Below are 16287 nucleotides of genomic sequence, written 5' to 3'. Positions count from 1 at the left end.
AAGAATCCCGAACCGAATATTGAACTCGAATAGAGAGTGGTAACAAGGAGTCAAAACACAACGGAAAAAAAATTCACAGCAAGACACAAACGAATTTAATGGTTCAGTCGAAGACCTACATCCACGGGAGAATAATAGCCACACTTGTTTTATTACTGCCACAAGATTGATACACGAGTTTTGCAAAAATAAGTCTATATATAATTCTAAAGTTTTTCCTCTCTATTCACCAATTTTTCTCATTCTTGAAACTCTCGGATCTTGTTCTGGTAATGGGGATTCTTCCAAGTGTTTCTACCTTACTGGACTTGTTGTCATGTCTTTTTCCTTTTTATCCCAATTCAATATTCTGACGTTGATTTGTGAAACTCACTCATAGTCACCAACTGATGGACTTCTTATGTTGATACATTTAGATTAGCGATTTTGGAATGCCGACACTGTGGAATCCGGATATTGCTCGTTTTAATAAATCTGTTCTAATATATGGCAAAAACTTGTGTGAGACGGTCTCACGGATCATATTTGTGAGACGGATCTCTTATTTAGAATATGAGTATGGTTGACCCGTCTCACAGATTAAGATCCGTGAGACGGTCTCACATGAGACTCACTCTATATGGCAAAAACTTGTGTGAGACGGTCTCACGGATCATATTTATGAGACGGATCTCTTATTTAGAATATGGGTATGGTTGACCCGTCTCACAGATTAAGATTCGTGAGACGGTCTCACATGAGACTCACTCCTAATATATATATTACGGTTAATTTCATACATTATCCCTCTGAAATCTCGATATTGTTAAAAATTTCCCATGAGAAAAATGATCTATTAACTCCTTGTGTTTCCAAATCTTGACTATATGCATCATCATGTTTTTAAAACTTGATTTCATATATTATCCCTCTGAAATCACGATATTGCTAAATATTTCCCATGAAAAAAATGATCTATTAACTCTTCGTGTTTCCAACTCTTGACTATATGCATCATCATGTTTTCAAAACTTGAGCACACGCACCATTATCCGTGTGTGTTTTTATGGGTGTGTATATTCAAAAGTTGAAAACACATGGGGTGTATTCAACGTGGGAAATTTATTGACTTTTGTAGATTTTAAAAATCTAGAGGTATTCAATCAAGACTTTTGCATACTCTATAGAAGTCTTGTGGTATTCAAAATACACTTTCATGGAGTTTTAAAAAGTCAAGTGGTATTCAACATTGACTTTTATAAACTCTATAAAAGTCTACAGGTATTCAAATTTTCCATGGACTTTTAATAACTCCATGGAATTCATTGACATACAAATATTAAAGCCTAAGGTACAACTACAAATTGTAAAAAATTGTATTTGGTTCACCCCAAAGATTTGAATGGATTTTTAAAACTTCTAACTCTCTCTCTGTCGCTTCACATCACATATCTTCATATCTTCTCTCCTCTCATCTATTTCTATTACTCTCTCAAATTTTCGAAGTGTATCTCTATATATATTTTCATCTTTCTTTTTCAAATTTTTCATTTTTTGGCTGATTGTTCATTTAATAATTTTTTATTTTAATAACACGGGGAAATTTTGAATTATAGAATTGATTTTGTGATTTTTAATTTATGATTTATACAAATTAATGTAATATTCAATAATAATAAAAGATGATCAAAAAATGTTGTTTAATTCTTCATAATTGAATAGTTTCGTAACAACAATGATTTTTTAAATTCATTTTCGTATTTTAATTAATATGTAAGCTATGATATTTTTATACAAAATTATATTCACACAATAATAAATAATATTATTTTTACATTTATATTATCAATTTAAAAATAAGATTACATGTTAATCAATTGATGTATTTTAAAAAATTTACAAACATGCATATAAACCCACATATATATACATGTAAGGATTAAACGATTTAACTTTTAAATAAGTACATTTATTTATTAATATAAATATTAAAAATAATTTCAAATTGAATATTTTATATATGTCAATTAATTATTGGTTCAAAGAAATTAATAAAAAATCACATGCTATAGTTAAGTACAAAATTTATAAAATTCTATAAAAAAAAATCTACAAAAGTTTATAAAAATCTTGCAAAAAAGTCTACATAAATCCACATAAATCTGTTTATAAATCTGTGAGATTCCACAAAAATCAATAAAAATTTATCAAATCCATAAAAGTCTATCATTTTAAAAAGTCATTAAAAACTCTGAATTGAATACACCCCACTTAGTTAATAATCACGGAGGACTTTCAACATGATTTCACAAAGATCGTATATGTAATTAACCATAAATATTATTAATAATTATTTATATTTATATTATATTTAATGATAACGGTTCGAATCCTCAACCATAATTTAATTATTGTCAGTCTCTGAATTCCTGAATTACATTTCTTTTAAAAATGATCTAAATTGATATATTGTGACTTGTGAATATCATTAAAATATCAAGACTGAATGTAATTCTGATTAATATATTAATTTTTCGATTAGATTTCGAGTTCATCTTTTAAAATAAATTTTACTAAATAAATAACGTGTGAATTCAGAGTTTCATATATTTTTTCCTTGTAATCAATCAAACTATAATCAAAATTCATCGATTTTAAATTCATCTACCAATCAATTCTAATACATTGAAAATAATCGATCTAACATATATTATATTGTGAACCAAGAACACTATCTGCATTCGGAGAATCGCATTCCAAGTGCTTAATCGACAAGGAAAAAAAATTAAAATAAACATGTAAATTTCAACACTGGTGCGATATTAAAAATTAAAGTTGTTTGATACAACCTCAATTAAAATTTGCAGCACGGCTTCAAGAAGACGGTAATCAGGAACTACCTTGGCACATTGAGGAAACACAAGCAAGCAGCACAGATTCAATCCAAAGAACTTAGAATCCTCTGATTATCCTCAAGAACCAGAGACATTGTCTTCAGTAATACGATTTCCGTGGATTGTTCTGCAATAAGCAAATCACCGAGATGCATGAGATCAATCTTGCGAGAACAATGTGTGCTAAATACAACGGGGCGAAGAAAATAAACTGGGTATCTAAATATGAATAAATTAAGAATAACTTATACACTATACCAAGGGATTAGGTCTATGGCGATAACCGAGCATCATTCGCTTCTTGTACTGCTCATATATGTCATCTTCAGCAGTAACCTCACCTGGAGCATGAGCACCTATGCCCAGGTTATCCTTTTTTACATCACCTGCCATAATTGGTGCAGCAATTCCACTTTTGGAGCTCCCCAGGCCCTCGCCTGCAGTTCACAATCAAATCAAGACAGAAATTCAAGTAGCATTCTACAATCTCTCACAGCTGTCCATAAACAAAGACAATCAAACAGAGATCCCAAGTTATGATCATGAACCAACTTCCCACAACCTCGGGAGATAATAGGGCAGACAGAGTTTTGGCGGAACCATTACGTTTACAGCCAAAGCAAATTAACAATGGTCAGGTATTAAAAATGACATTTCATAGACAATCAGTCAATCACTGTTCAAATAAATAATCCACCGAGGTGATTTCCTGCAACCTGGAAGCATGGACATCAAAGATATCTTGGTACGTGTATCTTATGATTGTTATTAAGGTTGAAGTCGAGACAAAATACAAGTATCCCATAAGACACGACCAAAACAGGAAATAAGTTCACTATCCATTAAGAATATACAGAACGAAAAAGCCATGACCCTAAACAATAAGATATGCTCTAGAATATCTTCACTCTCGATAGATTAGCAGCTAAAGAAACAATTAAGAAGGGTGATTCTGAGAAAGAGGCTTACATAAATGTTAATACGATAAATGAAAAAAATTCAGAAAATAGATTGACTTGAACAGACAAGGGCCATAAAAGACGAAATCTATTACATAATTTAAAGTGAGATCACTATTCATGTGTCAAGGTACCATTATTGTGATCCCTTCCCTTTACCTTCCTTCCAGCCCATTTTCGACAAAAGCTTGTGACCAACATTATCTGCCTGGATTTTTGCTCTATCTGCATATTCTTTTGCAGCTTTCTGAGAAGAAACATCATTACAGGTAGCCATGAATTTTTCAAGTTCTTCTAGAGGAATATAATCACCCATGTGGTGTCCTTTCTTAGCAGACGCTGCACATTGAGAAGACATCATCAGTACAACAAAAAATTAAAACTTTTGAATGATACACCACTAAACTAGGAATCCAAAAAAAATTCACTGTAGATAAAAAAAAGGACAACAATACAAAACTTGGAGAACCCTAAATACGAATCAACCTTGGAGAGCAGCAGGAGGCGGCATCTCATCCTTTGATGGTTTAGGAGGCCTCAATTTCTCTTCTTGTGCAGCCTTCTTCATGTAAAATTCCATCATCGCTATAGGGTCTGTGGCAGTTGGGGTACTTGATTCACCTATCATTATTTGGCACAATAAGGATAATAAGCATTGAAAAGGTCCAGTACCCATTTCCCATACTCCATATCATACATACAATTATGCAACTCACTGGCATGCAGCAAATTTCTCCCAGGAATTAACAAAGAAACATTTCATAGTGCCTCAAAACAATTTGCTACTCCATACAACACTAAAGTACTGACAGCTGCAATAGCTTATCTCACAGAAAACCAGAAGTCAACTCAGTTTTTCATTATTATAGAATATATTTCCCCGATGATGCAGTTAATAAAGCTTAACAAAGATCTGAAGAAAAAATGCAGGCAGAGAGAGAGACCATTTTTTCCACTTGTTATTTGGGATAAATGAGTATGTTCCATATGCTCTGTAGACTCGTATAAAGCTGAGGAAGGAGTTTGATATTTTGAATGCTGATTATGTGGCCTCTGAGAACTACTTCCTGAATGGGGGGTTGCAGTGTCTATACAAACTGAGCCAAATTACCAACGCAACAACTTGAAAACTAAACAGTTAAAATCATAAATTTCATGCACAGGACAAAAATTTATGTGACAGCTATAACCACGTGGTGCCACGGAAAAACATGAGAAAGGAAAACAAGGAATAGAAGGGGACTAATACAAACTAATCACTTTATCAGGCCACAAATTACAAACTAATGAACAACTTCACGATAAAATCACAAGCCTCTCATCATGCAACAAAGAAACGGGAAAAGATGCTACAGTGAAATATCTCAAATTTAAGTTTGATCTAAAACACCAATGTGATCCAATCAAAAAAATACTCATCCCTCAATCAATTGAGCATGCAACAAACTAAGAAATTATACAGACAGATCAAACACCAAAAGAGCCTGGCTATTTTAGAAAAGGATGCATCTTATGGAACAATAATACCAACTAATGTGTTGTATCCATGGCCCACACGGGGAAATTTTGCTTCAACGAATCCACTTGAATTCAGCAGGGAAGGGCGTAGAAGCCAAAAAGAGGAGAAATTCCTCAACAATTAGAAGGGTATACTTTAGGGTCTGTGACACAATTAGAGTTGATCAACTAGGAGAAATAAAAAGAGAGAAAACTCAGTGAACTCAATTTTTCATTATTTGCTTATGTGAGACCACAATGATATGATATAAGCATAACCGTATTGGTGGAGTTGATAAATTTATTGAGCCATATATTTGGAGTCTAAAGAAGATGAACACATGATTCCAAGTGATGAATGGCAAGTTACAAACACGACTAAAAAAGGTTACAAGAATTGATAACATACTGGATAAGGTGATTTCAGCATTCTTAAATATTGCACTCAAACAGTACTTTGGAATGTAACTCATAGCAGGTACTACAGAATCAATACACCAACCATTTTGTGATGTTTGGGAATCCCTACTTTGGGCCAAACCCTTTTGCTCTTCACTGAGTCGATACAGATAATACTTGTAATCCGAGCAGTTTTCATCAAATAAAAACCTGCACGGAATGGAATCAAATTGAAATCCGAAATGTTTATATTAAGCTTAAAGAAAAAGTAACAACAATTTTTAAGAATAAACAAACTGTAATTCTCACAAAACATTTAAAGGCTAGATGGTAAGTAAGGAAATAAAACGCAAAAGAAAAACCAATCATACAACAAAAGACTGTCATGACCATTTGAAGTCCAACTAAATCAGTATCCAGCCTGCTTATCAATCACAAATCTTCCTACTTGACATTTTAGTGCATCTTACAAAAATCATTCTAAGCCACATCATTAGATTGCCTCAATACTTAAAAATTTCACTTACATACAGGATACATGAATTTATGTAGTGCCCCCACAAAATATAGATGTAGACACAAGAAAGTATTTGCATTCTGGGTCTTAAGAATATTTATATCCAATTTTAATTATATAAAGCAGTCTTGCCAACAACTGGTAATAAATTTCCAAGCAGCCTCCAGTAAAGAAAACGATGGAGGTGAAGAAGCTGAATATGCATAATGGCTAGCAATATAGCTTTATCAATAAGATCAGAGAGAGAGAGAACTGAGGATCAGAGGTAGCATTCTAAATGTTTTCTAGTAGCCTGCTTTATGCCTACTTCATTCAAAAAGCATCTCGTATGTTGCATAAACCACACAGAGTAAAGAAAGAACTTAGAAACCAATCGTTCTTTTTTAGGCATAACAGATTTCATGCATAAACCACTTGCTGCATAAATGACCGTAGTATCGTGCATTTTACCAAATTAACCAATTAAAACTAATATCTAATTCAATTAAAACAAATTAACAAGAAAAAGAATTTTACTAAGTAGACATCTGTGTTTTCTATTAAAAGACGAGAAGCAACGAATCCTGTATGATGATTCACAATTTGCACATGTTCTAGCTAAAGTAATAAAATATACATTTGAATATTCATCCAAATCTGGTGTTAGTTAGGTTCGGTAATTTAGGGCCTTTCATGGATTTTTTATGGATGAGCCCATTTGCAAATACAAAATTTACTGGTAAGTTCCATAAAAGATCCAATTTTTTTTAGATATTATAACAGTTGTGAATGCGAGCACCTGGCTGCACTCGGGCGCAGGGCACACCCAGGCAACCCTCATGCATTAGGCGCGCCTATGCCAAGCACAGATTGTGGTTCAGTCATGTCAGTGCGCACTTAATGAAACAATGCCCAAAATGGTCATTCCAATATAAAAGTGATGCGCTTATACTGGGCACAATTAACTGAAGCCCAACAACCCAAGCCCACTATACTAACCAACTTAATTAACTAAATGATGCACAGCACAGATTTATTTGGGTTCTAATGTTACGCTCTTTCTCTCCTTTGTGGTAGACACTTTATTAATTTTGTTTTCCTTTTCACAGTAAATTATAACAAGATCCTGTAATTCACTAGATATTTACTACTAAATTTTTATTTGCAATTTCGCACTATTATTTAGTTTTTGTGAAACATATTTTTTTTACGTAATATCTTTGTAAAATGCAGTTTAGTCTTTATATATGTGAATTCTAAAATTTATGCCTATTGCACCTTACTTCGATAAGGCGCGCGCCTCGCCCTGCACATTGCATATCAGGCATCACGCCCATGAGCTTTAGTGTGCCTTGCGCCTTAAATAAATATGGATACTATATGTTTTTATCATACAGAACTAATTTGTATAGCAGCCTGCCATTTTATTTTTCATGTCAAATGTCAAAATGAAATCTATTTAAACACACCAAATGAAAACTACAGCCGATGTTCCATCTATTTACACGTGAAACATTTTACAAAAAAGCCTTAATATCATACTACTCCTCATTCCAATCCCGTCTCTGTTCCACTTCCTACTCTTCATCTACAGTTTCTTGTTCCTCTAGTTAGTTACTTTCCTTCTCCTTTTATGTTTGCATCCGATTCAATCTTTTCAGATTTTTCTTTTTTTTTTTGTGCCACCACTATACACCACTACCATAATCAAATTTTTCATTATTGTGGTTTGTCTATAACTTTTGTCTGGAAGTAAAATATAACCTAGATCTTATTCCAGACCTACTCAGACGTAAGTAGGAAATATATCTGGAAAAAGTTGAATCCCGTTTGACTCTGACATGTTGATGGACCTAAACCCATATGACCGCATGTACAGCTTTCTTCCTAGAAAAATTATCAACAGGCATACCGTCTAAAATCTGAATAGCATTCTTCTTCTCATGGCCTAATCTCATTTCCTTTTTAGGAAATACATGTATCTCAGTTGCTCGAATTTCTTCCTAAAAAATGAGTAGACAACATTAAGCAAAGCTAAACAGAGGTCAGACATAAGAAACTAAAAAAAGAGCATCACTACCCAAAGAAAATCAGTTTTCAGAAAGAATTACAAGATCATATAATGGTATAAAGTTGAATTCACAGAGATAACACAATTCTATAAGAAAGTAAGTGGGCTATTAACATACACAAGAAAGGAATACCACATACTTGAAGGGAGTGTCTCCAGGGTTTTTTTGTCGTGTTACATGCTCAAACTGCCTTCCATTCTTAGCCACAAAACTTGCTAGTTTGTCTGCTACTTTCCTCACTGTCAGGTCACTTGGCAAAGGCGGTACTGCATGCACTTAATAAACTGATTAGTAACAAGAGACTTATCAAGTGTGAATTACTTTGAAGCAGGCGTGCCAAAGTCTCCAAATTTTGAGACATCTCCTTTCCTCTGACAAAGATTTTCCAAATCTTTAGTCTTAAGCTGCATTCATCAGATAGAAGTAACACAAGAATGTCTTACCCTACGTATCAACAAGCTCAGGCAAAAATCCAAAGATATTTTGCCAAATTCTGACATGGACTAACTACAATTCAGGTGAATTTTCCAGAAAATAGTATAACATACGATGGTGTTAGTGTTACCAGCCAATGCAAGTTGTAACTTAATGGAGCGCCAATCAAAATAAATGAGAAGAAATTAAAAATATACAAAGGAAGCATGAACCAAAAACATCTGATTGATATGAAACGGGGAAAAACGCACAAATTTATCAACTGGAAACATTATATCCAGGAGCCAGCCTCATATGAACTATATAGAACCATGCAACCTAGAAAACCAAAGGAATTGATCTAAATGTGAAGGATCAAGGATGACATCGAGTAATGACAAACTTATGCGACAATTAAAATTCACAGATAATTTAAAAAAAAAAAGGAAAAGTAGTTACCAACATCAGCTTGAGACTGCTGGTCAGAAGCACTATGATCGGCCAATTTTGGTCGCTTCATAGGTGCATCATCTGAGGAATTTCCATGATTCTTTTCATCTTCATTCTCATCCTCATCTTCATCAAATTTAACAGCGGGTGAAACAAGTTTTGACTTTTGTTTCAAACTGAAGGCAAGTTTTCCACTTGAAGGAGACTGGATAATTTTCTGAGAGTTATTAGCCTTAAAATTCAGAGTTGGTTTACTTTTGACTGTTTTAGGGTATGAATTCACAGATGTACTTGAGCCCGACAAAGACTTCTTCTGTACTTCATCCTTCTTATCTTTTTCCTGTTGAAGTTGTTTGAACCTCTCCATGAATGACCCATCATTAGCAAAAATGCCACGATCTGTTGCTTTGTCCATTGCCTAAGTGCCAGCTATCTTTCACAGAGCTTGCAATTACTCACTGCTAAACAAGCAATCTCACAAGCTATTTAGCCATAGAAGTGGTCCATCAGATAACTCTTGCTATTGACAGAAGCACATCTCTTTAAGTGGATGCACATTAAGACAAAATTTTCCAGTTCCAGAAAGTGGTCATTTTCATGGAATAAATGAAAATAACCATTCGATCATAAATGAAAACTTCAGAAAGAAAAATTTATTTAACTGTCAACCTAAGTTAAATATCTTTAAGCCACTCCTCTTTACCAGTAACATAACAGTGAAGAAATGACTTTCACATTGCACGTAAAATTAGGATCTACATCGCTCGAAGAAGCAACTGTAACTGATTACAAAGGGTTGATTTCCTAAGGGATATGCAATAATGGCAAGGCCAAAAGTCCAACTTGTTTAAATGTAACTCAACTTGATTAGAAGGCCAAGTATTTCTGCTACATCGAGTAGAATGATATATTACAATATACAACTCAAACATAACATCCAACACAGAAAAGCAGCACAACTAAAAGAAACTCCCAAACTCGGCAGATGCAAATATAAAGGTACAGCACTTCATTTAAACGGCGACAATCCTGTTCCAGTAACTTTTTCCCATTTTGATCACAAACAAGAAAAAAGGGAAAAGATAGAAAAAAGTATGAACTCATAGAAAGATAAATAGCTTAGTTACTTTGTTTTCTATTGAAAAACAAGCAGCGCAGAAAAGCAACCTTGGTAGAAAATTACAAATAAATCTTCATTCCATACAACCCATACAAGAACTGTAGGAAAATTCACAAATCATAAAATCATTTCAGTCGATCACGAACCACTTAAAGCGTAGCTAGACCAAATTGGACGCTTCAATTTACCAATAAGAACAACAACAAAGAAAAATCAGACTAATGCGATCGAATAATAAATCAAAATCTCCAAAATAATTGGAAGCTTTGTATCTGTTGCAAAAATATACGATTTTTTAATGCGAACAGTGCCGAAACCCCAAATTTGACAAATAACATCAATTGATTGATAAAAAGAACGTAATGTTACCGGAAGAACGGTGAAATCAATGGATAACTTGAAAAAAGGTTGATGCAAAGACCAAAATCGGAACCCTAATCGAGTCTTTTTCCCCCAAAGCCGCAACACAAAAAGTTGAGGGGAAAACGAGGAAAACCGGATTGTGGGAAGTGTTTGTTAAAAAAAAAAGAGTTAAATGTAATTTATTTTTTTATTTTTTAAAAAAATTAGTTTAAAATTTAATTTTTTTATTAGTGTATTTAAATTTTTATTTTAATTTTATATATAATAAAATTTATAATTTAATTAAATAAAAAACTTATACGATTCAACTTCAGTCAACTCAACTCAATTCACATCTCAACTTATATTTGTTCCAGCATACACAATTTGGTAATTTAATTATATGTGCTAAGGATTATAAAAATTTGAATCAATTATTATGGTTTTTTATGAGTAGATATAGTTATGACAGTGGATGTAATGAATTTTGGATGGTATATCGTAAATGACATTTATGATTTTTATTGTTAGAGTATTGTTTGCTAACGAGGCTAAATTGTTCAAAATTTTATTATGTGATACTTGAGGAAGATGAATGTAGATTGAGGCATTTTGGTGGAAGAGACAATATAGGTTTAAGGGATTTCATAGTTATAATGGATGAGTATGAGAATGACTTAGAGAAAGAGATGAACGTAGAGAAGTTGAAATTGACCAGTATTTTGTTCGTGGCAGATGTATTGGGTACACAAAGAAAAAATAAAAATTATACAGTAGATTTAGAATGGATTAGATTAGTTAATAATTTTGATAGTTTTATTAAATATCCATGAGGTAGAATAGCTTTCGAGTAAGTACTTTATAGACTTAGAAAAGATCTCGAAAGTAAGTTTAGAAGCTATGAAAATTTGGTCGCACGCCGTGGGAATTATCCAGATTTCAGTTGGTGCGGTAGCTTCCATAAAAGTGGATTCATTCATCTTTTACAAGTAACTAAATATTGTTCATTTTATGAAATATCGTTGTTAATTTATATCATACTAATAAATGTGTTTATTTTTTGTGCTAGATTTTAGAGTGTGAATATTTTTGAAACGTCTCCTACTTCTTAACTTTAAAATCCTACTAATTTTTTTTTTGTTTTTGAAGCATAAAATTCTAACTTTTACATTTAAATTAGCTCAACATTTTCATAACCAAAAACTTAATTTAACATTTAAAATCTTAAGTGCATAAAATCCATAAATCGTCTATTAACAAAAATCCAACTTCCACCTTTTAACATGATCAAAACTAACTTCAAAATAAAGTATAAAAATCTCTAATAAATCATTATCAAAATCTTTATTTCAAAACTTTGATTATCAAGTTAATGCGGAAATTAAGTGTCCCTCGGGAATGTACTGCCGGCCTCGATCCGCTTAAGCGTCAGCCCCTCCCTTAACCTCATCCTCACTTGCAGCATTCAAATCTAGTGAGTCTAATAATTCAGTACGTTCTAAATATGAGTAACAAATAAAACATATACAAACACATGCATTAAAATCGTATTTTTATTAAAAGTAATCTAGCATGAATTTATAAGCATAATTTAATCATAAATCGTCAAATCGTAAAGCTTTCATTCATTTATCATTTTGGGTGAAATTTTATCCTTGAAAGTGACTGGCTGTATCCTCTGGTTGACTGATCAGTCTTAGCTCACCATTGCGCATGGAGACGGGCACGAGACATCGAAGTAAAATGGAAATACGATCGTTGGCTGTTGGGCTCCCTCTGGGGCCTTCTCCCGTAAACGGGCTCCGTCTAGGGCCTTCTCCCTCGCGATATTCTCAAAAAATCATATCCTTTTTATCAAATCTAGTGAGTCTAATAATTCAGTACGTTCTAAAAATGAGTAACAAATAAAACATATACAAACACATGCATTAAAATCGTATTTTTATTAAAAGTAATCTAGCATCAATTTATAAGCATAATTTAATCATAAATCGTCAAATCGTAAAGCTTTCATTCATTTATCATTTTGAGTGAAATTTTATCCTTGAAAGTGACTCGTTGTATCCTCTGGTCGACTGATCAGTCTTAGCTCACCATTGCGCATGGAGATGGGCACGAGGCAACGAAGTAAAATGGAAATACGATCGTTGGTTGTTGGGCTCCGTCTAGGGCCTTCTCCCTCGCGATATTCCCAAAAAATCATATCATTTTTATCACGGTCAATTCACATCCCTTAAAATATTTTTCTTTTCTTCTTAATCATAAAATATCGTGTCCTTTCCCCATTTGTAAAATGACATTTTTTTCAGTAAAATTTTTAAAGTTTTACCATAAATCATAAAATCTTATATTTTCATCATAAACGTTTTAAAATATTATTTAGCATATGTTATGATTCTTCTGGACACTGCCAACCTTTTTTATACTACCTAGTTGTAAAATGAACATTATACCCTTAGACCCTAAAATTTTCAATTTTAATTTTTTATTACTTTTATTGACTCGAGATTATCCCAAATATTTATTTAAGCTTAAATTTGACTTCTAATATTTTTATTAACGTAAAATCGAGCTTTTTGATTTAATTCCTTAATTTCTAAACTGTGAAGCGTTGAAATCCCAAATTAATCTCAACTTTAATATTTTCTTCCCAAACTTTAAACATCAACTTTTTATACCTAAACTACTCTCGTGAACCATGAATAGACCCCCCTGGGACCATGGTTCGAACAACTTTTTCCTTCCTAGCCTAAGACCGAACCCCAATACTCTCTCGAGGACTCTCGACCTTACCCAAACCACGAGCTAGGGGTGTCAATTCGGGTGGGTCGGGTTGGGTTGAAGCATATTAGTACCTAAAAAACCTTAACTCGAACCAACCTGAAAATAGCAAACTAGAACCTGAACCCGAAGCAACCCACTTAACCTGAATAACCCGTGTAACCAGACCAGATACAATATCATTGGATGGCAAGGAAATTTTAAAATGGTTTTTTTTAATTAAAACTATATAATTTTTTAATTAACTTTTACAAATATAATTAAAGATATTTTTGTATGAAGAATGTAAAAAGAGATATGAACACTTTAGGAAACAAAACTCAAAACTAAGATGAAAATGGAGAGAGTTTGATCATATATTTATTTATATTATAATTCATTCAATTTCAACAATATCCATATATCTTAACAATCTACAAATCCTCAAAAACTACTTATTTTTGTCATATTTAGTGAGTAAAATTCTATTTTTTGTTATTTATTATAATTATAACTTATTATACAACTTTATTGTCATATAACTAACATTTATAATAATATCCTCACAAGTTTCTCATTAAGAATGTGTAATGCTGTAATTGTGTGTAATAGAATTTTAGTTGTCTATTTGTAGTATTAATTTTTCAACACAATAATTAGATAAATATTAAAAACACATAACAATAATAATAACATTTAATTCAAACACATAATAACAAAAGCTCGTCAAAAAGTTTTCAAACATCACAGAATAATTTTCAACTTTCAAGTGACAATAATCAAGCTCCGCGTCTGTCTTCTGACTTCTTCATTGTTCTAGATTTGTTTGTACAAGTCAAACATTTAAACGACATTTTAAAAAAATTAAAATATGAAAGGGTGAAAGTTTTCAAAAATTATGAATTTATAAATTTTCACTTACTTTTCAATACTAGGTATCATAGCATTGTTAGAATCATCAATCATCCGTTGCAGCATTATTTGATCCATCATCCTCATTTATGAAAAAATTCATAATATTTTCAGTGAAATCATCCAACCTCACCTCAATAGTTTCTACAAAAATAAAATATTAGAAAAACAGACAACTTTAAAATGAAAATAACAAGAAGAATCACTAACCTTTTTGTCCAACTAACCGATTTCTACAACAAGCCAACGCCTCAACAACATCAGGCTTCATTGCACTACGATATTGGTCAAATATCCTACCATCGGTGCTAAAAGCTGATTCAAAAGCAACTGTAGAAATTGGAACACTCAAAATATCTCAGGCCATTTGTGCAACTTCAGGATACCTAAATTGGTAAGCTTTACAAAACGCAAGAACAACACATTTTGAAGATCTGTCAATTTTCGGTTCATCCAAATAAAGATCTAATTGACTCTTTTGAGCTCTATCATTAAATTATGTTCTTTGAAATGTGTCAAATTCCTACATCATAATTAAACGAATTGGTAACGAAAAGTAAAAATAGTGAGAAAAAGAAAAAAATTTATCATAAATAACTTCAAACATCCATGCAACCACTGCCTGGATTAAGAGGAAGAGAAGCATTATCGTCAATGCCACTGCGAGAACTCGTAGATGTGTTGCTAATACTTGATTTGGAAGGAATTCCACAAACAAAAAAACTAATTTAGACTTCACCAGACTTAATTTTTTACTACCATGTCTGAATAACACATTGCAACAAAACTGTAATGCCCGAGAATTTGATTACCGTAATCTGAAATGATTTGGGTATATTTACCGTAATCTGAGATTAATCTGGGATGATTTCTTGATTAATTGAAGTAATTATAGACGGAACGGAGTGGACCGGGAAAGACGAGAACAGACGCGAAATATGTGCGAAAGAAATGCCATGCGTGCACATGCGCGAGTTGGTGCGCACACATGCGCGGTTTTGACAGAAGACTCCACGCATATGCGCGGCGTGAGGGCGCGCATATGCGCGAGGTGTACAGTAGCCTAGTGGAGTGCTCGGCGCATATGCGCGACGTGGACGGCGCATATGCGCGAGCAGGGCAGAGAGTACGGCGTACATGCGCGACGAAAGGCTCGCATATGCGCGAGTAAGTGGAGGCACGAGACAGTAGGTCTCGCGCATATGCGCGATGTCAGTGCACGCATATGCGCGAGTAGTCCAGTAGGCGGATAAAGCTTCCGGCGCATATGCGCGAACTTTGAGCGCGCATATGCGCGAGTCATGCAGAATGGAAAGATGCCACTTGCCTTTGCATGCGATGTGTATGTATATACACACACACACACACACACATACATATCAACAAACGAAGTTTCAGAAGAAAAGAGAGAAGAAATCGAGAAAAGGGCCGAGGAGGTTTACCAGAAATCCTTACGCCTTTTTATTTTGATCCGTCCGTTTGATTTTCAATCTGAGTATAGTACGGAGTTCCTGTCGACGCAGGCTACAACTGGACGTAAGTTTTGTTACGTTTAGATACGATTTGAAAATATGATATTATCAGAATTGAATACAAATCATATATAGTGTTTCTGATACAGTAGACATCGTATATTTGAAGTCAGAATGAAGAACAGATTGTTTATGTAATTGTTATGATTTTCTGAGTCGATTTGATTGAGATTTGACATCAGATTTGTATTATCGTTGAGATTATGAGTTGTATCGATACCGATTATGAGTTCTGGTATTATATCTGTGATGTTGGGACTGACGGGATTATTGAGACTCTATTGTTATGCTGTCAAAACATCGGTTGATTGATATTGATCAGATTTGGTATTGATTTAGATTGTATTGTGGTACCGTATGTCGATTAACATTGATCAGAGTGTATTTTGATTTGAGTATTGATCAGAACAGGTTTTGAATTGAGTTATATATTGATATTGTGTCTGTTTGGTATTGTTATT

The 16287-nt window shown here is 33.3% G+C and overlaps 1 protein-coding gene across 6 annotated transcripts; it reads right to left on the bottom strand.

Annotated features, from left to right (window-relative positions):
• Nucleotides 1-2764: 2764 nt before the first annotated feature.
• On the bottom strand, nt 2765-10784 carry LOC140814690 (SURP and G-patch domain-containing protein 1-like protein). Of its 6 annotated transcripts, none has more exons than XM_073173752.1 (9): nt 10650-10784; nt 9170-9642; nt 8436-8562; nt 5781-5938; nt 4777-4920; nt 4319-4453; nt 3992-4171; nt 3132-3310; nt 2765-3000 (listed from the first exon to the last, which is right to left on the bottom strand). In XM_073173752.1, exons 2-9 carry the CDS (start codon nt 9573-9575, stop codon nt 2974-2976), a joined length of 1356 nt encoding a protein of 451 aa, XP_073029853.1. In that variant the 5' UTR covers nt 9576-9642; nt 10650-10784; the 3' UTR covers nt 2765-2973. The 6 variants fall into 6 exon arrangements, with proteins under 6 accessions (XP_073029853.1, XP_073029852.1, XP_073029854.1 ...); XM_073173751.1 differs by having other exon boundaries at nt 9170-9621; XM_073173753.1 differs by having other exon boundaries at nt 9170-9618.
• Nucleotides 10785-16287: the final 5503 nt, after the last annotated feature.

Source organism: Primulina eburnea, chromosome 15 (genome assembly GCF_022965805.1).
Source record: "Primulina eburnea isolate SZY01 chromosome 15, ASM2296580v1, whole genome shotgun sequence".
NCBI classification, from domain to species: Eukaryota; Viridiplantae; Streptophyta; class Magnoliopsida; order Lamiales; family Gesneriaceae; genus Primulina; species Primulina eburnea.
The sequence above is the reverse complement of the archived record's forward strand: the minus strand, read 5'-3'. Positions and strand labels throughout refer to the sequence as shown.

Coding starts and splice junctions, on each gene's coding strand:
- LOC140814690 (XM_073173750.1), bottom strand. CDS start 9,575: ATGGACAAAGCAACAGATCGTGGCATTTTTGCTAATGATGGGTCATTC. Junction 8,563..9,169: donor GCAGTCTCAAGCTGATGTTG/GTAACTACTTTT, acceptor AAGTGCATGCAG/TACCGCCTTTGCCAAGTGAC. Junction 4,454..4,776: donor AATAACAAGTGGAAAAAATG/GTCTCTCTCTCT, acceptor AAATAATGATAG/GTGAATCAAGTACCCCAACT.